Genomic DNA, 19,455 nt, shown 5'->3' with positions numbered 1-19,455 from the left:
CACAAAAACCCAACAAAAAAAACTCACAACAACCCCACAACCTCAAAACAAACACACAGAGTAGTAATGACTTCTGTTGATGACTAGTAAACAGCTGTTCAGTGACACAGCAGCTCACAGGCACATTTCTCACATAGCCATGAGGGTGTCTGCACAAGTGAACAAAGCATCACCATACCAGTAGAGGTTATTTCTCCACAGATTTCCATGCAGTATGCCATACATAACAGCAGCAGCCAGGATAAAAAACAGAAGAATTCGTTTCATGACTGGTAGACCTGAAATGTAAGAAAAACAACAACAAAAAAATCAAGTTATGGTATTAAAATGAACTTTTATAAAGCATCTTGAAACCCACAAATGGAAATCATAGTCATTACAGCCATCCTCTATCACCACAAATTTGACAGGAGATCTCTCCAGCTTGATTCCTCACACCAAGTGCCAATGACAGGAGCTCAATGCTGCTCTACATTTATCACACATGCATACTCCTCCACAGAAACATTAAGAGTGGCTCACTCTAGGCTCTCCCTGAAGACACAAGAGGAATATGGGCTCTTCCAGAAGCATGTCAGAGTAGCAACTCCTTTCTGTACACTGGCAGCCCCCTTGGTTCAGAAGTTCGCCGTTACAGGTACCTGCACTTCCCCTCTTTATTGCATCACCCACTATCGGTTTCCATAACTACACACTTAAACAAGCATTGGCATTTGCAGGACGCAGACAAGCTGATGCTGATGAAGCAGAATAGTGTATGAACTGCCACAAATTGCTACTGGCTTTGTTAGAATATCCTTGAAACTCTGGTTTTGGACATTTAAAACTGCACTGAAGCTTATGCCCTCATGCTCTGTACAGTCTCCAGCTCTTGACTCAGACCAGACTTCCTTGCTTAAGTGACAGAAAAATGCTGTTTTCACGCATCACAAAGCAGGGAAACAACGTTAGGACCCAATTCGTGGAACTTGCTAAGTTATGGAGAAACAGCAAGGAAAATATTCATTTTTCAAATAGAGTTTTCACCTTATTGCACAAGCTGGTAAAAGAAAACCAGAGAAATATCAGAAACTCCTCTATCTGGCAAGATACACAGGGCAAAAAAGCAAGTTCTGCATTGCTCACGTCTAACACTGAGCTGCCCTTTCAGTAGATATGGATTAACTATTGTTGCTTAATCTTCTGAAAGTCCAAAATAGCCAGAAATTACTGTGAAAATTTACTCGAGAGCTATATCCCTCTATTATTTTCACTTCTCCCCCTATCATGGTAAGCAGGTTCAGTGCACCCCAAAGCATAAACACCTCCTTGCACATCTATATTTTCAAGTGAAGGTAATAAACAACCATCTAGCAAAAACAAGCCATATCCAAACACACTGCTGCATTTTCCAAGAGCAGAGCCTTTAGCATTGTGGTTTGTTGTGTTTGTTGTTGTTTTGGTTTTTTGTTTGTGGGTCTTTTTTTTTTGTTAATAATTCTAAAAAGCAAAATGGAATTAAAGTTGCTGTTATTTTAAACCTGCGTTAAACAACTCTAAGGCAACAAAACTCGAGGTAGATTTGGTCCAACTGATTTACAGCAATATGGTTTATGCTAGTAACATCTTATCATACCTTATTTTAAAGGTTAAGAAACTACTAGAAAAAGCTGTATTTTCCTAATAGAAATTGAGAAGCAAACTACTGCCACTCAGCTTCGCTCCTGAAGAAATACTTAACAGTGAACTATTTGTTACCATTACTTGAGTGCAACAAGCCACCACTTGCTTATTTATCTTCCACCCCCAACCCAGTATCTTTCACAGGACTTTAAGTGCAGGGTGAGAGATGGGGTTTTATAACAGCATGTACCAGTAACAAAGCCATACAATGAACAAGCTATAATCTATCAACCTTAAGTATATCCTCCAGGCTGTGCTGGATGAAATACTCATAGGCTGCAGCTGTTGCAATTTCAACCTTTCATTCCCCATTAGGAAGGCAGGCTGCCTCCCCCACAGCTCCAACTCCATTGACTCTTCATGAGGAGTCCCTGCAATTTTTCTTCTTTTTTTTGCAGTCATTGTCAACTTCTAGACCAAACCCTGAGCTTTTGCAATAATTTTGTAAGTGTTTCCCCAAAACTGCAAGAATATTACAAGAAAACTCACCTACTGGGTTTAGTCAAGTGTCATTAACAGCAATTGGTTCATTTACTTGAAAAAAAAAAAAATCATACTGCAGTCTTCGTTTTGGGGTTTTTTTTGTTTTCCTTTCATTGTCAGTATTTTTACCCCCTCCCACTTTGCAAAAGTTTGCTAAAACTAAAGGGGAAAGCAACTGTTCACTTTTTACTTACTAATTAAATCAACCCACACTTCAGTTAAACAAAGAACATAATGAACAAGCCCTTCAGATAAACTTGCTAAGTTAACAACTGATTAAACTGCTGATTTTGCTGACTGAAATGTAAAAGAGAACCTTGCTGAAGAGACAACTCTTCAAAACAGAGAAAAGATATGGAAAGCTGCCTATAAAAGGTCCTTTAAAATCAAAATATTATGCATAACAGTATTGTTCGCAGAAAAAAAATGTTCTGTTTGTAAAGTATTTACAAAGATATTTGTACAGCCTGCAAAAAAAAATCATTAGAACAAGAAAACAGACGTCAACATTGTTCTTCAAATAGGATCATAAGGAATCTGTAACAACTTCCAGCATCTTACACAGGACATTCAGCCTATTACACACATGAGAATGCAACATCATTAAGCATGTACCTAACTCAGCTTTTAGGAATGTAAAATGGTCTTTAATTTTACAAGTGTCTTCTTACCATCCCATATCCCAGTGCCTGACTTCATTCCCTGTTTTGAAGAGAAAGTTCTGTAGTCAAAAAAAGCTGTATTTTTAGTGAAGACTTTCTTAACCTGATTTAGTAAACAGAACCATTGCCTTGTTTACAGAAGAAATTATTCTGTGTGTATTTTTAATGAGGACAGCATTTTCCAGCTCTCCCTTCCTATTTGAAATAGCTGAGTGTTATAGAAAGTTAATGAAAGGAAAACAAACTCCTATGATGAAAATATTGCACTAGAAAATTCTCATAGTCAGAGATGCAAGAAAAGAGGCAACTGACACTTCAGATGTAAAATGGCAGTCACGATCCTGTTTATCTATCACCACACAGACATGGCATCTTGATTTAAGCTCATCAACCTGACTGGCAGAGGTCATAACACCCTTAGGTCAATGTTGGCCAGGGCTAAGCAAAACAAGGAGTACAAAGCTGCAACTCCACCATTCAATTCCCTCCTCTTTCTGAAAAGCCTACAGTGAGGGGCAATGAAAGTGGAGAGAAACCCAATGCCCAACATTCATGGTGTTAGCTGGTCCATTTTCTGAAAGCAAGCAACAGGATGCATAAGTGTTATAAAAAGATTTGCAAGCACTTTTTAATAGTAACGTAAGCTAACTTCCGCTGTTCAACTTCCCAGCCCTGCCAAGGCAGAGCTGCAATTACAACATTAGCCAAGACAGCCTGTAATGGTATTAAGAGAGCTCAGAGATCAGCCTGCATCTCCTATGGACAGTGGGGTCCACCCCAGCTCTGACCAACCCACAGCAGAAACACATTTGGTGTGTGACAAGTCAGCTACATAAAGCCCAGAGGCTAATTTTCTCTTCCTTTGGTGGAAGTGGAGAACCAACGTCCTTCTCAGAGGTGCATCTTTACTTACTATTCATCTTTATTCTGCTACTTTACTAAGTGTGGTATCTGATATGAGCCATGATCTTGTAGCCTCTGTTTATCTTTCCACTTACATATGAGTTGATGCAGCCACAGAATTAAAAAAAAAAAGAAGTATATCACACAGGAAACTACAGCTGTTGGACTGGGAAATGATATAATCATACTATGATCACCTTTATTCTTAATGTTTGCAAGCCTTCCTTTTGCTTTCTTGCTTAAAATTAGGTTGTTAATAATACAATGCAGGAGGCTTTTCCATCTGTCTCACTTATTTGTAAATCACCGCTATTACCAAAATAAAGAGTTAATAAACATTTAACTAAAAAGTGGTTACTGCTAAATCAAGTACTACTCATCTCAAAGCATTCTTAACTCCATACCCAGTCCTGTGACAGTTCAGCTTCTTCCTGCTGCAGTTAACTGACAGCACGAAAATTTCGGCTCACTCAGACCTCACATTCCTGGCCCTTGTAGCTATGGGGGAGGAAGGGAAGTGAGCTTGAAAAATGTGCTTTGAGTTAACCTTGAAATTCAAAGGGACAGGGGAAAAAGCACATAAAAACACTACTAGAAGTTTTAAAAAGGAACATCAGGGGTTTTTTATGATGTAGGCAGTATTTTGTGGGCTTGCTTGTGATCACCAGTCCTGCAGCACTGCTGCCTTTTGGCCAGGATGTATCCCATGCCCGGCGGAAGGACGACCAAGGAGTTCTCTCATGCTATCATTTGTCTCAAGCTGTCAAAACATAAGCACATTATGGCATGCACCTCCATATTTCTTCTGCCAAATGTATACACGACTCAGCATTAACTCTTCCACTTCTTGCTCTAAGTACAAGCATAGTTCATTAACTCTCCCCCCTCTTGAGGAAGGAAACACTGCAGCAGACAATACAATAGTCTTAAAGCTACTGATGTGGCTGAGTTAGTCTAGTGCCTTAAATTTTTTCAATGGTCCTTTTGATTTTAGTTTATTAAGAAACAGAAGACCTCTGAAATATTGTTTAAATGAGGAAGGCAGACATATTGGGTTATCCTAGCAAAGTGGCCCTGAATTAAGACTACATTTCTAACCCTCCCACAACAGTGATTTGAAGTGAGAAGTTTAACAGCATCTTAATTGGAAAAGATTCTTATTAACCTGCCCCACCCCACACAAAAATAAAGCAGTTATTCCTGCTACTGGAGGCCTGTGCGAAACATGACACCAAAAAAATAAGGTTTTACTGCGTCAAAATGTCATTGGGGACTTCCACCATCACACCACACGTACCATCTTTATCAGCAGTTAAAGATTTCGCCTGCACTGGAAGATAAGACTTTTCAGGCTCTTTCTGCCCTATTTTTTTTCAACAAGGGGATAAGCAGCAGTATTTACTGACTATGAAAACTGGAGCCTTCTTCCCTTCCAACAACATACCGAACTAGCCATTTACTTCCATGACATCCTAATAACTGCAAAAAAAGAGATGTCCTTCCTTCAGAGACAGATTATCTTTGTTAAGGCAGGTTTCCAATGCTTCCCCTAAGATCTACCCTTTCTCCAACTACTGCAGAAGGCCTAAAAAGAAATAGCAAGATAGTCTTTTCTCCAAGTACTCAACAGCAAGCAGTGATGTTCAAGAAGACTTACTACTAGAGTAGTAGTGATGTTTAGTATATTTAGTTAGCTCTTATTCTTTATCAGCTACTACAGCTAGAAACGTAGCCTCTGCTGACATTAATCTACTGGGGAGAGATGCAGACTAGAGCTGTGTCCACTTTTGACCTTTTGTGTGGCTACACACTAATTAATGACAGACTGCAAGATTTAATAGATTTGGTTTAGGGCCTAAGTGCTTGCCTCCCTCCCTTTCATCATCCTGCTAATGGTGAAACCTATTCTGTACCACAAGAGACAACAACACATTTATCATTTTGTGGACAATTCATTACGATTTTATCCCATTTTTGTGCTTCAAGTAGAGACAATAGTATCTTGCTCCTCATCAGAACATGCCCGCCAGCTGGGTAAAACAAAGCTAAACAACAACTTAATCAGTATTTTTCATTTATAATCACCATTTCAGTTTGCTCCTGTCCAAAATCTTCTAAGATCTCTGCCATCACATTCCCTCCTGTGTGACTCTCTGGTCCTACTTATAAGCTCAGGAACCTTTCTCACGCAGGCACATCCTTCAGCAAAAAGATATTGATAAAGAATCTGAGTAAAGTTAAATCTATTTTATTTTCACGCCCTGCAATCCTAATTTACCTAAACAGGATGGCTGGTAGAAGAGGGATATTAACGCCCTTCCAGGAGGCTGCAGGCAGGCCTGGAAGCGAATGCAGTTTCTCTCGTCTTGGGCATAACAGGCAATGCAGCACCCACACCCCTCCAAACCTTCACGTCCAGCCCCAGGCTCTCAGCTCTTTCCCATTATCACTTTTAAATGCAATAAGTCACGTAGGGTGGCTTGTTCTAGTCAAACAGCCCTTCAATATTTCAGGCAAGATCTATGAAACAAGGGTTTGCAGCCTGCTACTCGCAGGAGATACCAGGAAGACACACAAGCAATTGAGAGAGTTTGGCAAAAGCTGCAAAGGGCCTGTAAGTCTTGACTTAAACTCTTATCACCACACTCAGACTCTCTTGTTCTTCCCTCCTTTTTATCTAGTGCAATATCATCTGTCCAGTTGTGTAACTCCTTTTCCACTCCTCTTCCCTCCCTTTGTCTGAACATCCAGCAGCTTTTCATGTGTGCCACATTGGGGGCAGGAACGAGAAAAATGCAAAGACCAAAGAGAAGTTGCACGCACTCAGACTGTTTCTCGGACAGCAAGAAGACATGTACAAGCCTAGGTCAAGTTACTAAAAACTTCTTAAAGCTTAATGAAACAGTCCCCCTTTTGGCTGCTAAAGACTGCTGTGATCCTGTTCTCAGAGGTAACACAATCAATGATGCGCGTTGTTTCACAGAGATATCACTTTTAGCAAAATTTAATGTCACTTATACTGACACCAATTACTAGCGCTGGGGATGAAAAACAGAAATACAAAGCATCAGCCAGCGCATCCTGCCAGAAAACCCTGATAAGCACAATACAATGGAGTACAGGTATTAAGTATCACTGAAATGGTCCTCAAATACAAGCAGTATTTGGTGCAACTGTGTGGTGCGGAGTTAACTGGCCCTACTGAGTGGCAGAACATGTTACCTCCAGGCTGGGGCTACGACAGTGTTGCTATGCCACCCTTGAGAGCCGAGCTAATATTTTGGCTCAGATCATCACAGTGCGATGTGGATCCCTGGCACCAGCTCAAGGTAACACCATGTTCCATTGCATGGTGTAGACACACAACCAAAACTGCAAGTGTAAAAAATAGCTGGTTTTATATTTCCCAGCTGGTCAATGTTGGTTTTAAATTCTTTTTGCCCTTCAAGTTAGAAAACTATATTCCCTAATGTTCTAAAATGGCTTAGGGCTCATTCCAGCAATGGACACACTTTTTGTAGTACAGTTAAACACTGCTAACTTGAGTTTAAAAGTCAGCCCTGAGTAGATCTAAATCCCACTTGTAGCTTTGAGGGGAAGCAAAAAAATAACAATTACCACATTCTCTTTTAACTGGTGCTTTCTAAGCATCACAGATTTCCAGAAACCTTGCCTGTAATTACAAAAATAATACTATCAAGTCCACAGCCTCAGCTTCTTGCCCACTTTCATGCCTTGAGATAAGGACTAGAAGGAAGTGGTCAATTTATGCAAAGGTGCACAGATGTAAAGAAACACTTCCATATGCTTTCCCTGTCCTGTCCCTCCACAGGCCTCCCCTCAACATCATTTGCCATTTTTCTCCCCCCTTCTTTCTTCTTCCAGTGCACTTGAACACAGACCAGCAGCTATTGCCATGCCCAGCAGCCACAGAGCTGCAGTGCAGTACGAAAAACAAGTATTTTGGGTTCAGTCAAAAGCTAGTCTATGCATGCAAATCCAAAAGAATGTATGAGCTGAGCACAGATAGCTCTCTTTCCCCAAATCCCAAAGCTTTAATCAAAGTAAACACGACAAATCCAGCTCTAACTACACCTGCAAAAAAAATAATTAAAAAAAAAAACAAACCACACACCAAAACACAAATTCAGTAACACAGCCTTAGCTGAAAGATTTCTTCCAGTCCTGTTGTACTCTCCCAGATTAACCTTTAAAGCTTTAGCCAGTATAAGCTAGGCTGCTATTTATATATTACAGATCATAGATGTCAGTATAATACATGATAGGACAAAATACAGAGAACAGGTGCTAAAATATCCATGCAGCTCCTCCGGCATACTGTGGTGACTACACTGTCCCTTCTCAGCCTTCATTTCCTGACTCCCTTCAGCTCTTCTTCCAGAAAGACGGGAAGCCATGCAACATGTTCTAGGGGGCGGAGTTCAAGTCCTTTTCTCCTCATACCTTGATTTGCACAGCTAAGTTTTCTGTCAACTTGAGAGCTGCTCTTCTGAAGGAACAGAGCATCATGGTTTTGAGTTGTTTTGTGTCTTCACCCCCTTTTAAACAACAAAGACTACAGATGCACTACACAATACTTGAGGAAAAAAAAAATTATTAATATAAAGATATACATGCCACTACAACATCAGTTACTCATTCACACCCACTGTCCTTTGCCCCGCAGACTCAGATGCTCTAAGTCAAATGAACAATCCTTCTTAGGTTTCCTAGAGAAAAGAGATGGGGAAAAGTGGAAGGAGAAAAGGATGGAAATAGCCAAAGTAGTCAGGTTTCAAAACGGTTCAGTTACAAACCACAGCAGCTCACTAGTCCACCTGCCCCTTCCTTCCCCTCCGAAACTATGATCAATCTAAATAAAGGTCTATCATATCATTTCCTCTGTATTATACATGCACATTCACTACAGCATTAAGTTCACCGTAAAACAAGGCACACTTTGTCTTCTAATAATGCTTAGGATATCTGAAACACCTAGCTCTGTCTGATTTGGAGCTAGTGATTTAACCTCAGCTCTCACCAAAAAAAAAAGCTGAGAATTGCAAAACTACATCTACCAGTCAAGCTTGGAGAAAATAAATAATGTCAGCCCTAGGCTAAAATAAATTAAAAAACCAACCAAACAAAAAACCACACTTTCTTCACTACCAGCACCTGGAGAATGAAATACTCTCAATCTACATCAACAGTAAATCCCACATAAATCTGACTAACTTCTTCTTGCTTAGTCATAACAGTATAAACATTGATCTGTACTGATGTCAGAATCTGTCCCTGAAGAGACACTGGTGCTTTTTGTATGACTAGTTTTCACAGTAGCATTTGCAAGCTCCCATCATGGTTTTAGTCCAAATATGCACAGACTGCCATCACCTCACCACACCACAGCTCTTTTTACCAGAACTTCTAGTTTCTGTATTTTAAAAAGTAACAAGTTATGTTTCACAAGTAAGAGGCAAGTAAGAGGCCCAGAGAATAGGTATAAACATGCTCCTAGCAGCACACAAAACTGAACAGTTTGCTTTTCAAGTAAATAACATGCAAAGCATGTCTGTAGTCAGAGCACCAAACATGTTTGCTGATCTTTGCTGTGTTGCTCCCTGTCCTCCCTTTGCTGCTAGAAAGAAAACAAACAAACAATACACACCCAAAAACCCACCTACACCACGCATCAAAAAAACTAAACCCACCAATTGTTTGAGACAGAATTTACCCCAAGAGCAGATTCTGCAAGTCAATCTGCCGCAATGCACGTGTGCCAGTGGAGAGCTCTGGGATTCTCAGGAATGCAGCAAGACAAGTCAGTGAAAAGCGTAAAGCTAAATAAATTCAGCGAGGGAGGAAAACAGAGATAAGTGGTAGCACTTACCCCACACACTACTATCAAGTCTTAGAAGTTTCCCAGGGCAGCAATCCTGCCAGCTCAGAAGAAAGCTTCAGGACAACAACAGTCTGAGGAGCTTCTCTTGACATTAATGCCTTGCACCTCCAGTACTCTCAATGCAGAGTGGCAATGAACACATTCACATTGCCTTTGGATTTTGAAAATTAATCAGAATACACACCTTAACTGCTAAGTACTATAAGAAAGCTAAACCCAAACTGACAGTGCCAGACTGGAAAAGCTCAAGTATTATAAATATTAAGGCTGTTTTCAAAAGCCTTCCTTATATGCAGCTTTGTTTTCTTAGTATTAATGCTCAAAAAGATTTATTTATGACAAAAACAACAACACACAAAATAAAACACTCTAATAAACAACTTTGTAACTAGAAGAATGTTTTGTGTACGTAATACGTTTTTGAGCCAGCAAAGAACTGTTGTATATGTTGCAGCAGAGCCTGTATCTGACCCCCTAAAGGCTTTTAGTGCTTTGTTTCATTTCTTAAACGTGAATAAAAGAAAACCTAATGCATACAGTATCCAAACAGTACTTATCCTGAGGATTTTGAGAGTTACAAGATACATAGCATAACTGAAAAACATAATCCTAAAGAACACTTAATGCATAACATGAAGTCATAACAAACATCTTTTCTGAATGGGAAAGGTTGCCAGTAAGTCAACATGTGTGGTTTGGGTTTTTGCTTTTTTGGTTGTTTTGGTTTGGTTTTAACTAAACAAAACAAACAACAACAAAACAACGAAAACAACAGAAAACCCACCACACACATAAGAATTTATTTCTAAGGCAATGCTTTCCAAGGGGAACAAAGACCTAGGTGTACTCAACTTCAGCATTCAAAGCATCATTAATAGTGTGTTTCCTCAGACAAAGCTGAAACTAGATTTACAATAAAAACCCAAGACGAAGGAGCAGGCTAAAAGACAAAACCAGAACTGGAGTTCTTCACAGAGCAACTGTTAGTTGTTGTAAGTGAACTCAGGTCCTTATGAAAAAGTCTGCACAAGTTCATTTACATATTTCTGTGTTTACAAAGCTATAAAATGGTACTACAACAGCCCATATTGCAGTGGTAACATTTAGGCGTTATTCATCCTATAGCAGAGTTCCTAGTTTAAGATTATGCACCTTAGTTTCTTTACCTATACATGAGGAAGGCTAATTATCTCTGATGGTAATCTTCAATTGTCATCTGTCTGGAAGGAAAGCTGCCTAAATTAGTCAGTAGGGAATGCCGGGAAAGCTTATACGCTTTTCTCAGTGCTACACAGAGCTGTCCATTTAGGACTTTAAGACCTCAGTCCCTGCTCAAGGTTAAACACAGCTCACTTCCTCCTCCAAACTGATGTGTCACTCTTTTGGGGGGGTTTCTAGTTGGGTTTTTTTTTTTTTCAGTGTGTTGTTTTGGGTTTTGTGTGGGTTTTTTTTTGAAGAAAAAAGGGACAGTCGCCCCTAAAACTGGAGGGAGTGGCACATCATCAGCTCCCTCCATCAGTTCAACTTGTTACTTTCTCAGTCCAGTCTGGTTTGCTGTAGGTGAAACAGTGTCTGTTTGTGCTATTCAAACCTCAGACCTTAAATGCTGCAGCAGAAGGAACAGGAGTTTCTTCAGGACTGTAGTATCTTCAGATAGCTCAGCTGTCTTCCCCTTCCTGATCTTTGCTGAGCGCTGGATTTGCCCAGGGCTGTATGTGTGAGCAGCTCCTCTGAGTAATGGGTGAGCCCTGAGACAACATGAGGCTCATCTCCCCATCAATCACAGCAGGGCAACTTCTTTTGTGGTCCAGATCTGCTTTTCCATTATCAAACTGCCCCACGCTGCAGCAAGGATAAAACAAAGTCTGATATTTGCTTCAGTGTTAAGAGTGGAAGTCCTTTAGAGCAAGACACGCAGTAAGCAGGACCGGCTGCGTTGCCTATTGATGTCTTTTCCTTGCTACCCTGACCATACCAAATCCAGCTCAGCCCCCAGCATCACTGTGTCCTTCCTATCAGATTGGTATTCCTGCCGCAGATGACGCTCATGTCCATGAGAGCGTGAAATGCAGTACAGTAAAAGGCTTTTTTGTTCTCTTATATCACATGTGTTCTTAGCGTGAAATGAGATTTATGCACTCATACCCTGTATAGATGCATGCATGTCCTTCCTTCTCCATAGAACTTTTGAACCCCTTTGGCTAATTTCGGTCAAATTTGATAGCAGATTAGGAACTTAATGCATTTGAGACCTCTACAAGTTCTGTGAAAATAAACAGACAGCTGCATAGAACAAAGAAACTGTATAGGCTCATCTTTCATTAAAGATAAGGAAGTCTACCTGCAGTAATACATCAGAAACCTGGTTCCATTATATCTGCTTGTCACACAATTGTGTGGCAGAGATATTAGAAGAGCCACTGTCCATTTAAAAAAAAGCACTAAAATGTTGAAAAGCCTTGCAAAAAAGTATTCCGATTTTCCAAAACAGCTGTCTGTAGTTAAACATTTTAAATATCCTTTATAGCCACTTAACAAATAAACTGTTAGCTGACTTCAGTCACTCAGCTTCAAAACGCAGCTTCAGTCACTCAGCTTCCACTCTTAAGTCACTCTGACACCAACCACTGTTTATTATAGAAAATACTCTCTGAAATCTGAAGGAGATGCATATTGTATTTCACTTCACAGTTCTTTCCACAAAGCTCTAAACAACATGCTCAATTTAGATTAGAAATCTTTAAAGTAACACAAAACCTAAGGTTTGAGTCTAAGCCATCCAAGAACAGATATTCCAAGTTCAAAACAAATTATGGCATGCACATAAGGAATTAAAATAGCTATTCCATCCAAATTGCTCCAGTGAAAATTAAGTAACAGTATTTCCTTAACAAGTTTTGCAAGAAAAGGCGGTCAACCTTGAGAAACTGTACAAACAGTATTTATGCTGACCAGTATTTTAACCATCTGGCTACTCAAAACCCAGTTCACACACCTGACCTGTGCTCCACTGCACAAGGTGGGCAACACAGGCACAAGAAGAGCTCTGCTATGTCAGATGTATGGCCATCTAGCCCACTAGTCCATCTCTAGCAGGGACAAAGTGAGATGCCATTTAGGGACAGCACATTACAGACACTTGTTCACACATTCCCCTTTAGCAGCACCTACAATTGTTTAGTACGGGAGCTGGAAGATGACATCCCTGCCTACTCCTTTTAGCATCCTTTTGTGGACCTGCCAACATCTACACTTGGGAATCAGGGCAGAAAAAAGGCCAGGAAACCCACCAGAGGAGACTGAAGGGGTCCTGCTACATCAGAGCTGCTGAACCACAGGGCACTTCAGTACACAGTCCCAAGGCCCTTGACTTTTTGAGAATGGTGAACTAAAACTGCCATGGGTGGTTATAAAACTGGGGGAGGGGAGCAGGGAGGGAAAGATACACAGCCTTCCAAATTCTCAGTTGGGGCAAGTAACAGTCACCTTGTCTCATTAAATACTGCAAAACACTGCAAGCAGACCTAGCTGTAGTTTGCCCTTAACTGTTTCCAGCAAAAAAAAAAACCACAGCCTTTTCCCAGCTAACCAAATTAGAAGGCAGTAACTTGTCTACACGAGGGGCATGAGCAAGACTAGCTACCACATGCCAGCAAGCCTTGTGCACATTCACCAACATGGACAAATCCTAACTTGCTCCAGTATTCCATTAAGTGGATTTAATACTACGGCTCCACTTAATCTTGTGCAAATGTTATGTTCAAACAAACCCTACAGGGTATTTCCTATTTATACCACTAACCCTCCACCTGGTCTCAGTCCCACACACTGCCTACCTGAAGCTCTGTGGAGATCAAGGTAATAATGTTTCCAGGGTAGTCAGATGGGACACTGGTGGAGGACATCTACAAGTCTATTCAAGAACATTAGAGAAACAGGAGATATGTATTTTAACTGCCAAAAGATGAACAAGGTTGTGATTTCATTTAGCAACAGCTCTTAAGCAGCAAGCACTTTCTTCTCTCTTCCTTGCAGGGAGGAAAATCCACAAGTTCCTTCCCCCGCACTGTCCCCTGTGTTACACTGGGAGGCTTGGATGCTTCCTTGCCTAAACAGATCATTTCGCCCACGCAGGTCATCACGTAGCCAAAAAAACTCTGTCAGTGCAACACCTGCAAAAATTAGCTGCCCAGGAGGAAACTACCTAAACGAATAATAACATTGGAAGAAACATAATGACAAAACCACAACTTTAATTCCTTTCTTACCCTGGGAAAGTGACTACTCCTCCCCCCATCCCACATGTGCTATCATTTGTACTTCATATGCCCACACACGTTTCATACCGACTATTAAATGGCCATTACATATGCACATTTCCACTGCCTGTCTCTGCTAAGGCTCCAGGTGAGCCAGTGATGTGTCCCTCGCACTCTTGTCATTTCCCTGCTGGCCACTGGGCTCTGAAAAGCAGCAGGGAAAGAAACCAGCGGCCGGTTGCTGCTGTGCTGCTCAAGTGTCCATCTGCAGATCCCATCTAACAAAGAGCTTTTCTGAGCTCTGCAGCAGCCGATGCTTACTTGAGTGTTTCCAACCTGTATCCACAAGGGCAAGAAACTGTTCTTTTATGAGCGAGTTGAAGAGTCTATGGAAATCTAAGACTGCTAGCCACCCACCTCACAAATAAAGTTTCCTACTGGCTAGAGGCCCAAAACCCAAGCAATATTCCTGCTAAGGGAATAGAAACTTGCACTGTAAATCAACAAACATTAAGAAGAGCTTCAATGATCAAGTGTGAGCTTCATTTCATTCCTGTCTGCTCTTAAAACCAGTTCCTTGATTACTCCATCCCTGCCCTTCTAACAGGAGGGAGGATCAGCTTTGTGGCTCCTCAAGTTTTCCAGCCTTCCCTTCCTAGCCAGGGCAAGTGGGGGGCTATTCAAGTTTTTGCCTTGCTCCTCCCAGCTCCCCACAGATGCTGGAATGCACAGAACAGCCCTAGCACAATGTACTCCAGCTTTACTGCTGCTGCCAGGGCTGGGAGAGAAAGCAACACAAAACAGTTACAGGCGAACTTTTAAGCGTCCACCAGATAATACCCAAATTTGCACACTCTGTGGGCAGCGCTGTAAAAAGTCTCCCTCTTAAGATAAAGGCTTTGCTTTTGCCTTCAAGACTAAAGAATGTCCAGTTTTGAACACTGAAGAGCCACTCCGCCCGAACAAAATGAACTTTAAAAGGATGTGATGTTTGAAGATGACAGGCACAGAATGCAGCAAGAAGCACCACCATGAAGTATTTTACCACATTGTGTACCTCCACTTGTTCAATGCATTTTTAACAAGGTAGTGATACTGCGGTCAAAGCACATGCTCCCTATCTTTGCTTCATAGCACATGCTAGCTAGCGCTGCTCATCACTTTCCAGCTTTCCAAGCTTTCTGCACAAATAGCAGCTATTGATATCAGTGGTTAATACACTGAAATGCAAGGAGAGAGCAAATTAATTTCCACACATTACTGAAAGGTGACTTGAAAATGAAACAACAGCTTGCACGTCACATTTTCTTCCCAATTTCAATACACATCAAGAAAACCTGAGGTTTAGGTTCTTCTGTAGCAGGACGATGAAAGAAAGATTTAACACTTCAACAAGTTCAAACATCAAATAATAAAATAAGTAAATGAAGTTTTATTTTCATTTCCCTTGAAGACTATGAATACATACAGAATTAGTCATACATAGCATAGCAGAAATTGAAGCAAAATAAACTGGATTAATGGGGAAGCTCAGTGGCTTTTTATTCTGCTAGGAAGCTTTTAGTCTTTTGAGTAAACAGATGTAGAAAATAGAGGCTCTGAAAAACAAAAAACCCTGTACAGTTACCCCATAAATTAATTTCCCAATATTATTTACTAGCTTCTCTATAAGGCCAGAGAAATTGATGAACAAGTTATTCAAATGAACGACAAATGAGTTGTCCTAAATTTGCTAAATTAAACTCCTCTTAAATTCACAGTGCACATTTAAACCAATTTAGCTAAAACAGTGCAAGGATCTGTAAGGAAGGATGTCTGTAAAAGAGATATTTCAAGTAATCTTGAGTCCGCACCTAAAATGCACTTAACTAGGGTGCCACAGCAAACTATCTCCCATCGTACACACAGTAAAAACAACCTTTCATGCTTAGAAGTAAAAAAGAGCCTTTCCTCACAAGCCCCTTTGAGTCCATGGTGTGGTCTTGCAAGTTGTATCTTCAAATGCCCATGTGATTGCAGCCTGTTCCAGATCAAAATACTTGAAACAACCCTCAGCAGCATATGAGGCAACACGCAAGAAGCAGAAAACCACAAATCAGTGAAAGCAGGTTTATGAGAACTTTCCCAAGCCTGTCTTGGGTGGACAGATCAAACCTTTACTGGAAGGCATTAATCACGGTGTGCCCAGAAACTAACAATGAAAACAAGCTCAAGATAAAAGCATTAATGGCACGAAGAAGCTATCGTAAGAAAGACTATGCCTATTCCCTGCTGCTTTCTATCCAAAACAGCTACATAATGATTCAAAATCCTCTAAAACTGTCTCTGCTTGTAAGCTTTCAAAGGTCTGAGGCAGTGGTGAAGGAGAAGCACCCTCAAGCACTTGCCACTGTGAACGAGACCCATCACCACTCTGGCTGCTGTACTTCCTCCTCAGTGAGGCAACTCCCCTTGGTAATTGCTAAAGCAGCACACTGTACATATCAAAATAACATCTCGCCAATCACTTTGCCTAGCCAAAACACCATAACTCGTCTGTTTCCCCACTTCTTTACCACTTAGGACCAGGGCACTTGTGATCTTCCTGCCAGCTTTCAGGTTTTGCTCTCCTGCCTACACACTCCGCAGCTGCTCCCATGGGCATTCCCCCAACGAGTCGTTGCTTCCACAGAGAAACTTTCCTCCTGGTTTTGAACAGCAGGGTATTTGGTCACTGGGAGTCTCACGGGATGATTCATACATCCCACATGCAGGAGAGGTCTCCTACTGCCAAGATGACCCTCGGGGACACCATGGGACTCATCCACCTTTAACACTGCTGCTTTAATAAACAGCTGTTAGCTTAAAGAGTAACTTAATTGTCTCTTCTTCAGTTCAGCAGAGAGACAGACATGCTAAACAAGCAGGTACTGCATCAAGCTGGAAGGAAGGATCTGTAGATTTCTTTCATGTAGGTGGGAAGAAAAACAAGGATATAGCTGGTGCAATCTTAGATATGGAAGGAAAGTTAATTTAGTTTCAGAAATATCACCTCTGTGAACTAACCAGAGAGGAGTATTTCCTATTCAGAACAGATGGGTAGGAAGCCTCACTCAATACGCTCCTTCTTCCTTTAAGCCCTCCCTGAATGTATTTTTTTAAGAGGGACCATGACATTATCCACAATAGAAGCTATATATTTTTATATACAAGAGTTTTACACAGTTCAGCCACAATAGAATTGCCAGGTTAAAACAAGTAATCTCATCCCATCACAAAATTCATCCTTTCTAGTTTTGCATCGATATTGTACAGAACAATAGCACAGCATAAAGCAGGTGAAGAAGAGAGAAACAAAAAGACGGAAAAATCTGGACAGAAAGTTCCAGTTGGGTAAAAGAGGCACAACAGCCACAAATCCCAATAGATTAGCTGTTCATCTCGCCAGAAATTTTAATTTGAGAAAGGACAGCAAGACTGATCTCACAGCTTGCAATAACTAAAACAGAAACACCACCCCCACTGCCGAGTAGGACTTAAAAAAAAAAAAAAAAAAAAAAAAGAGAACATAAAACTTCCAGGGTTTGTTTCTTCCCTAAACTACAAGTTATGGCTTTGCATAGCTTAAAGCAGAGACTACCCACAGAGCCATTGTTCCTTCCTCTAGGCCCTCGGCATTTCCAAGGGGCAGCTTCTCTCTTTCGGTACCCCCGCTAAAAGCAATCTTTTATCGGAAACTGCCTGACCAGCAGCCATGGCAACACGGTGGGATTACCCAGCCCAAGCAGCTTAGCAGAAGCCACGCATCTCCCCTCCAATTTTATTTACGGAGCGCTGCGGTCTCCGCTAGCTCTGCCGAGAAGCTCCCGGTGCGCGGGGCTGCCCTGCCCCCATGAGCCCGCTTTCCCCCCGCCTTGCCCGGCCCCGGAGCCTCCAGCCGGCGTCCCACCGCCGCCCACCCCTTATCTCCAACGCCAGCACCCTAGCAGGGCTCGCTGCGCCCGCCCGCCGCGACTCACCGCCCGCGGGGAGCCCCGAGGTGGCGGCAGCATGCGGCCCGGGGCAGCCCGGCGCGCCGGCTCTCCCTGCAGCCCCAGCCCAAGAGCTGGGCTGCTCCGAAATGCCGGGGCGCAGCGAGCGGCTCTAGCGCCCGGCAGGCGCCGCCGGGAGAACGGGACGGCCCCTTCGCTTACCCCCACCCCCCGGAGCCCCTGGGCCGCCTACCTGGCTGGGCGGAGGCGCCTAGCAGGCCACCGGACCCCCGCACAGCGCGGCGGGGGCGCTTCCTCCCGCTCCCCACGGCGGCGGCCGGAGAGAGGCCCCGCTCCCCACCGCTGCCCCCGCCGCCCGCTGGGGAGCGCCGCCCCGGGAGGCCCTTCTCCGGCCGGGGGCGAGATCCGGCCCCGGGCGGCGCCTCAGCCCGGCCTCTCCGCCGGCGCAGGCGGCCCCAAGCATCAGCCGCCCGTGTGCGGCATTCAAGCGCATCCAAATGCTTCTGTCAGGCTCATCCCCACCAGTAACGTGGTCCCTGCTACCCCGCGATGTTAATTTTTAACCAGGAAATTCCCAGGAACCTCTGGGAAAGGTCCAGGACACTTCATCTCACCAGTTTTCAAGCCGATTAAAATTATATTCTCTTCAATGGAGGCTTGTAGAGATAGGCTCCATCCCTCTTGGAAGTTCAATTCCCTGAACATTTTAAACGAGGAACACGCTGATGTATCGAAATAGCCAGCTCTGCCTTTGAACATGTGGTAATTTGCACTGAACAGCAATGTTGTCGACAGCTGCTGCCATCAGTACTTACCTGCAAGAGGTTTTAAAATTGGAAGCATGTATAAAGTTTACATAAGGTTAGCTAGAAGCTTTCTCACCTGAAATAACACAAGAGCGTGGTGAGAAGATGTCTCACAGAAGAAATGCTGTCAAATTCGGTAACAAGCACTTTCAGCATACCTAGTCATACGGGTTCAGACACCATCCACCACATTCTCCCAACCTATGCACACAGATTCACAGAGCTAGCTACACTTTGTAAAGCAGCGATATTCACTTACCAGTTGTCAGCCGTGCAGATATTTTATCTTCAAACCATCCGAGACAGGAGGACAGAACTTGTCGCTTTTCAGAGCCGTCCAGCCTGTTGTTGGCAGCCTCTCGGTAACTTCAGCTTTATTCCCACCTGGTGGTGTTTATGATAAGGATGAAGAGGAGGGCTTGTTTCAGCTTAGCCCCCTCTGCAAAATAAAACATAAAAGGAAGCGCGTTGTATGTTTAGATAGAGATGTTACTTGGCTCGAGTCTGCTGAATTCCTCCTCAATTTATACCAACGCCTTCCAGGGGGAGGAGAGAGTCCCGTGAAGAAAGCTAAAGCGTCTCCTTCCCCAGTAATCAGCGTATCTCCTCTCACTGACTTCCAGCTGGAGCCGCAGGCACTCACCCTCCTTTCCCGGGCCAGTGGCTCGCCAAGGGCCACAGCCTGCGCGTCCGCCCCGACAGCCCGGAGGGTGGGAGACGCACAGAGCGGAGGACAGCAAGCCCGCCCCCCCCCCGCTAGCCACCCCCTCAGCCTCCACGAATTAACAGCTAGTTAGCAAACTGATT

General features: G+C 42.7%; 1 protein-coding gene across 12 annotated transcripts in view; it reads right to left on the bottom strand.

Annotated features, from left to right (window-relative positions):
- The window catches only part of ST3GAL6 (ST3 beta-galactoside alpha-2,3-sialyltransferase 6), a 46,033-nt gene extending 26,875 nt beyond the window's left edge, over nucleotides 1-19,158 (bottom strand). For 2 of the 12 annotated variants that reach the window (XM_080352168.1, XM_080352166.1), the window contains exons 1-2: nucleotides 18,908-19,158; nucleotides 179-278 (exon numbers count right to left, since the gene is read on the bottom strand). In XM_080352168.1, coding sequence (XP_080208294.1) covers nucleotides 179-267 — 89 coding nt within the window. In that variant the 5' untranslated portion in view covers nucleotides 268-278; nucleotides 18,908-19,158. Of the gene's footprint in view, nucleotides 1-178; nucleotides 279-522; nucleotides 644-5,988; nucleotides 6,007-9,421; nucleotides 9,500-9,600; nucleotides 9,703-17,678; nucleotides 17,692-17,869; nucleotides 17,955-18,074; nucleotides 18,203-18,657; nucleotides 18,743-18,907 lie in introns of those variants that run through there. The other 10 variants (XM_080352169.1, XM_080352167.1, XM_080352164.1 and 7 more) reach the window with 9 other exon arrangements.
- Nucleotides 19,159-19,455: the final 297 nt, after the last annotated feature.

Source organism: Nesoenas mayeri (genome assembly GCF_963082525.1).
Source record: "Nesoenas mayeri genome assembly, chromosome: 1".
NCBI lineage: Eukaryota > Metazoa > Chordata > Aves > Columbiformes > Columbidae > Nesoenas > Nesoenas mayeri.
Note: the sequence above shows the minus strand (reverse complement) of the source record. Positions and strands in the feature narration are given on the sequence as shown.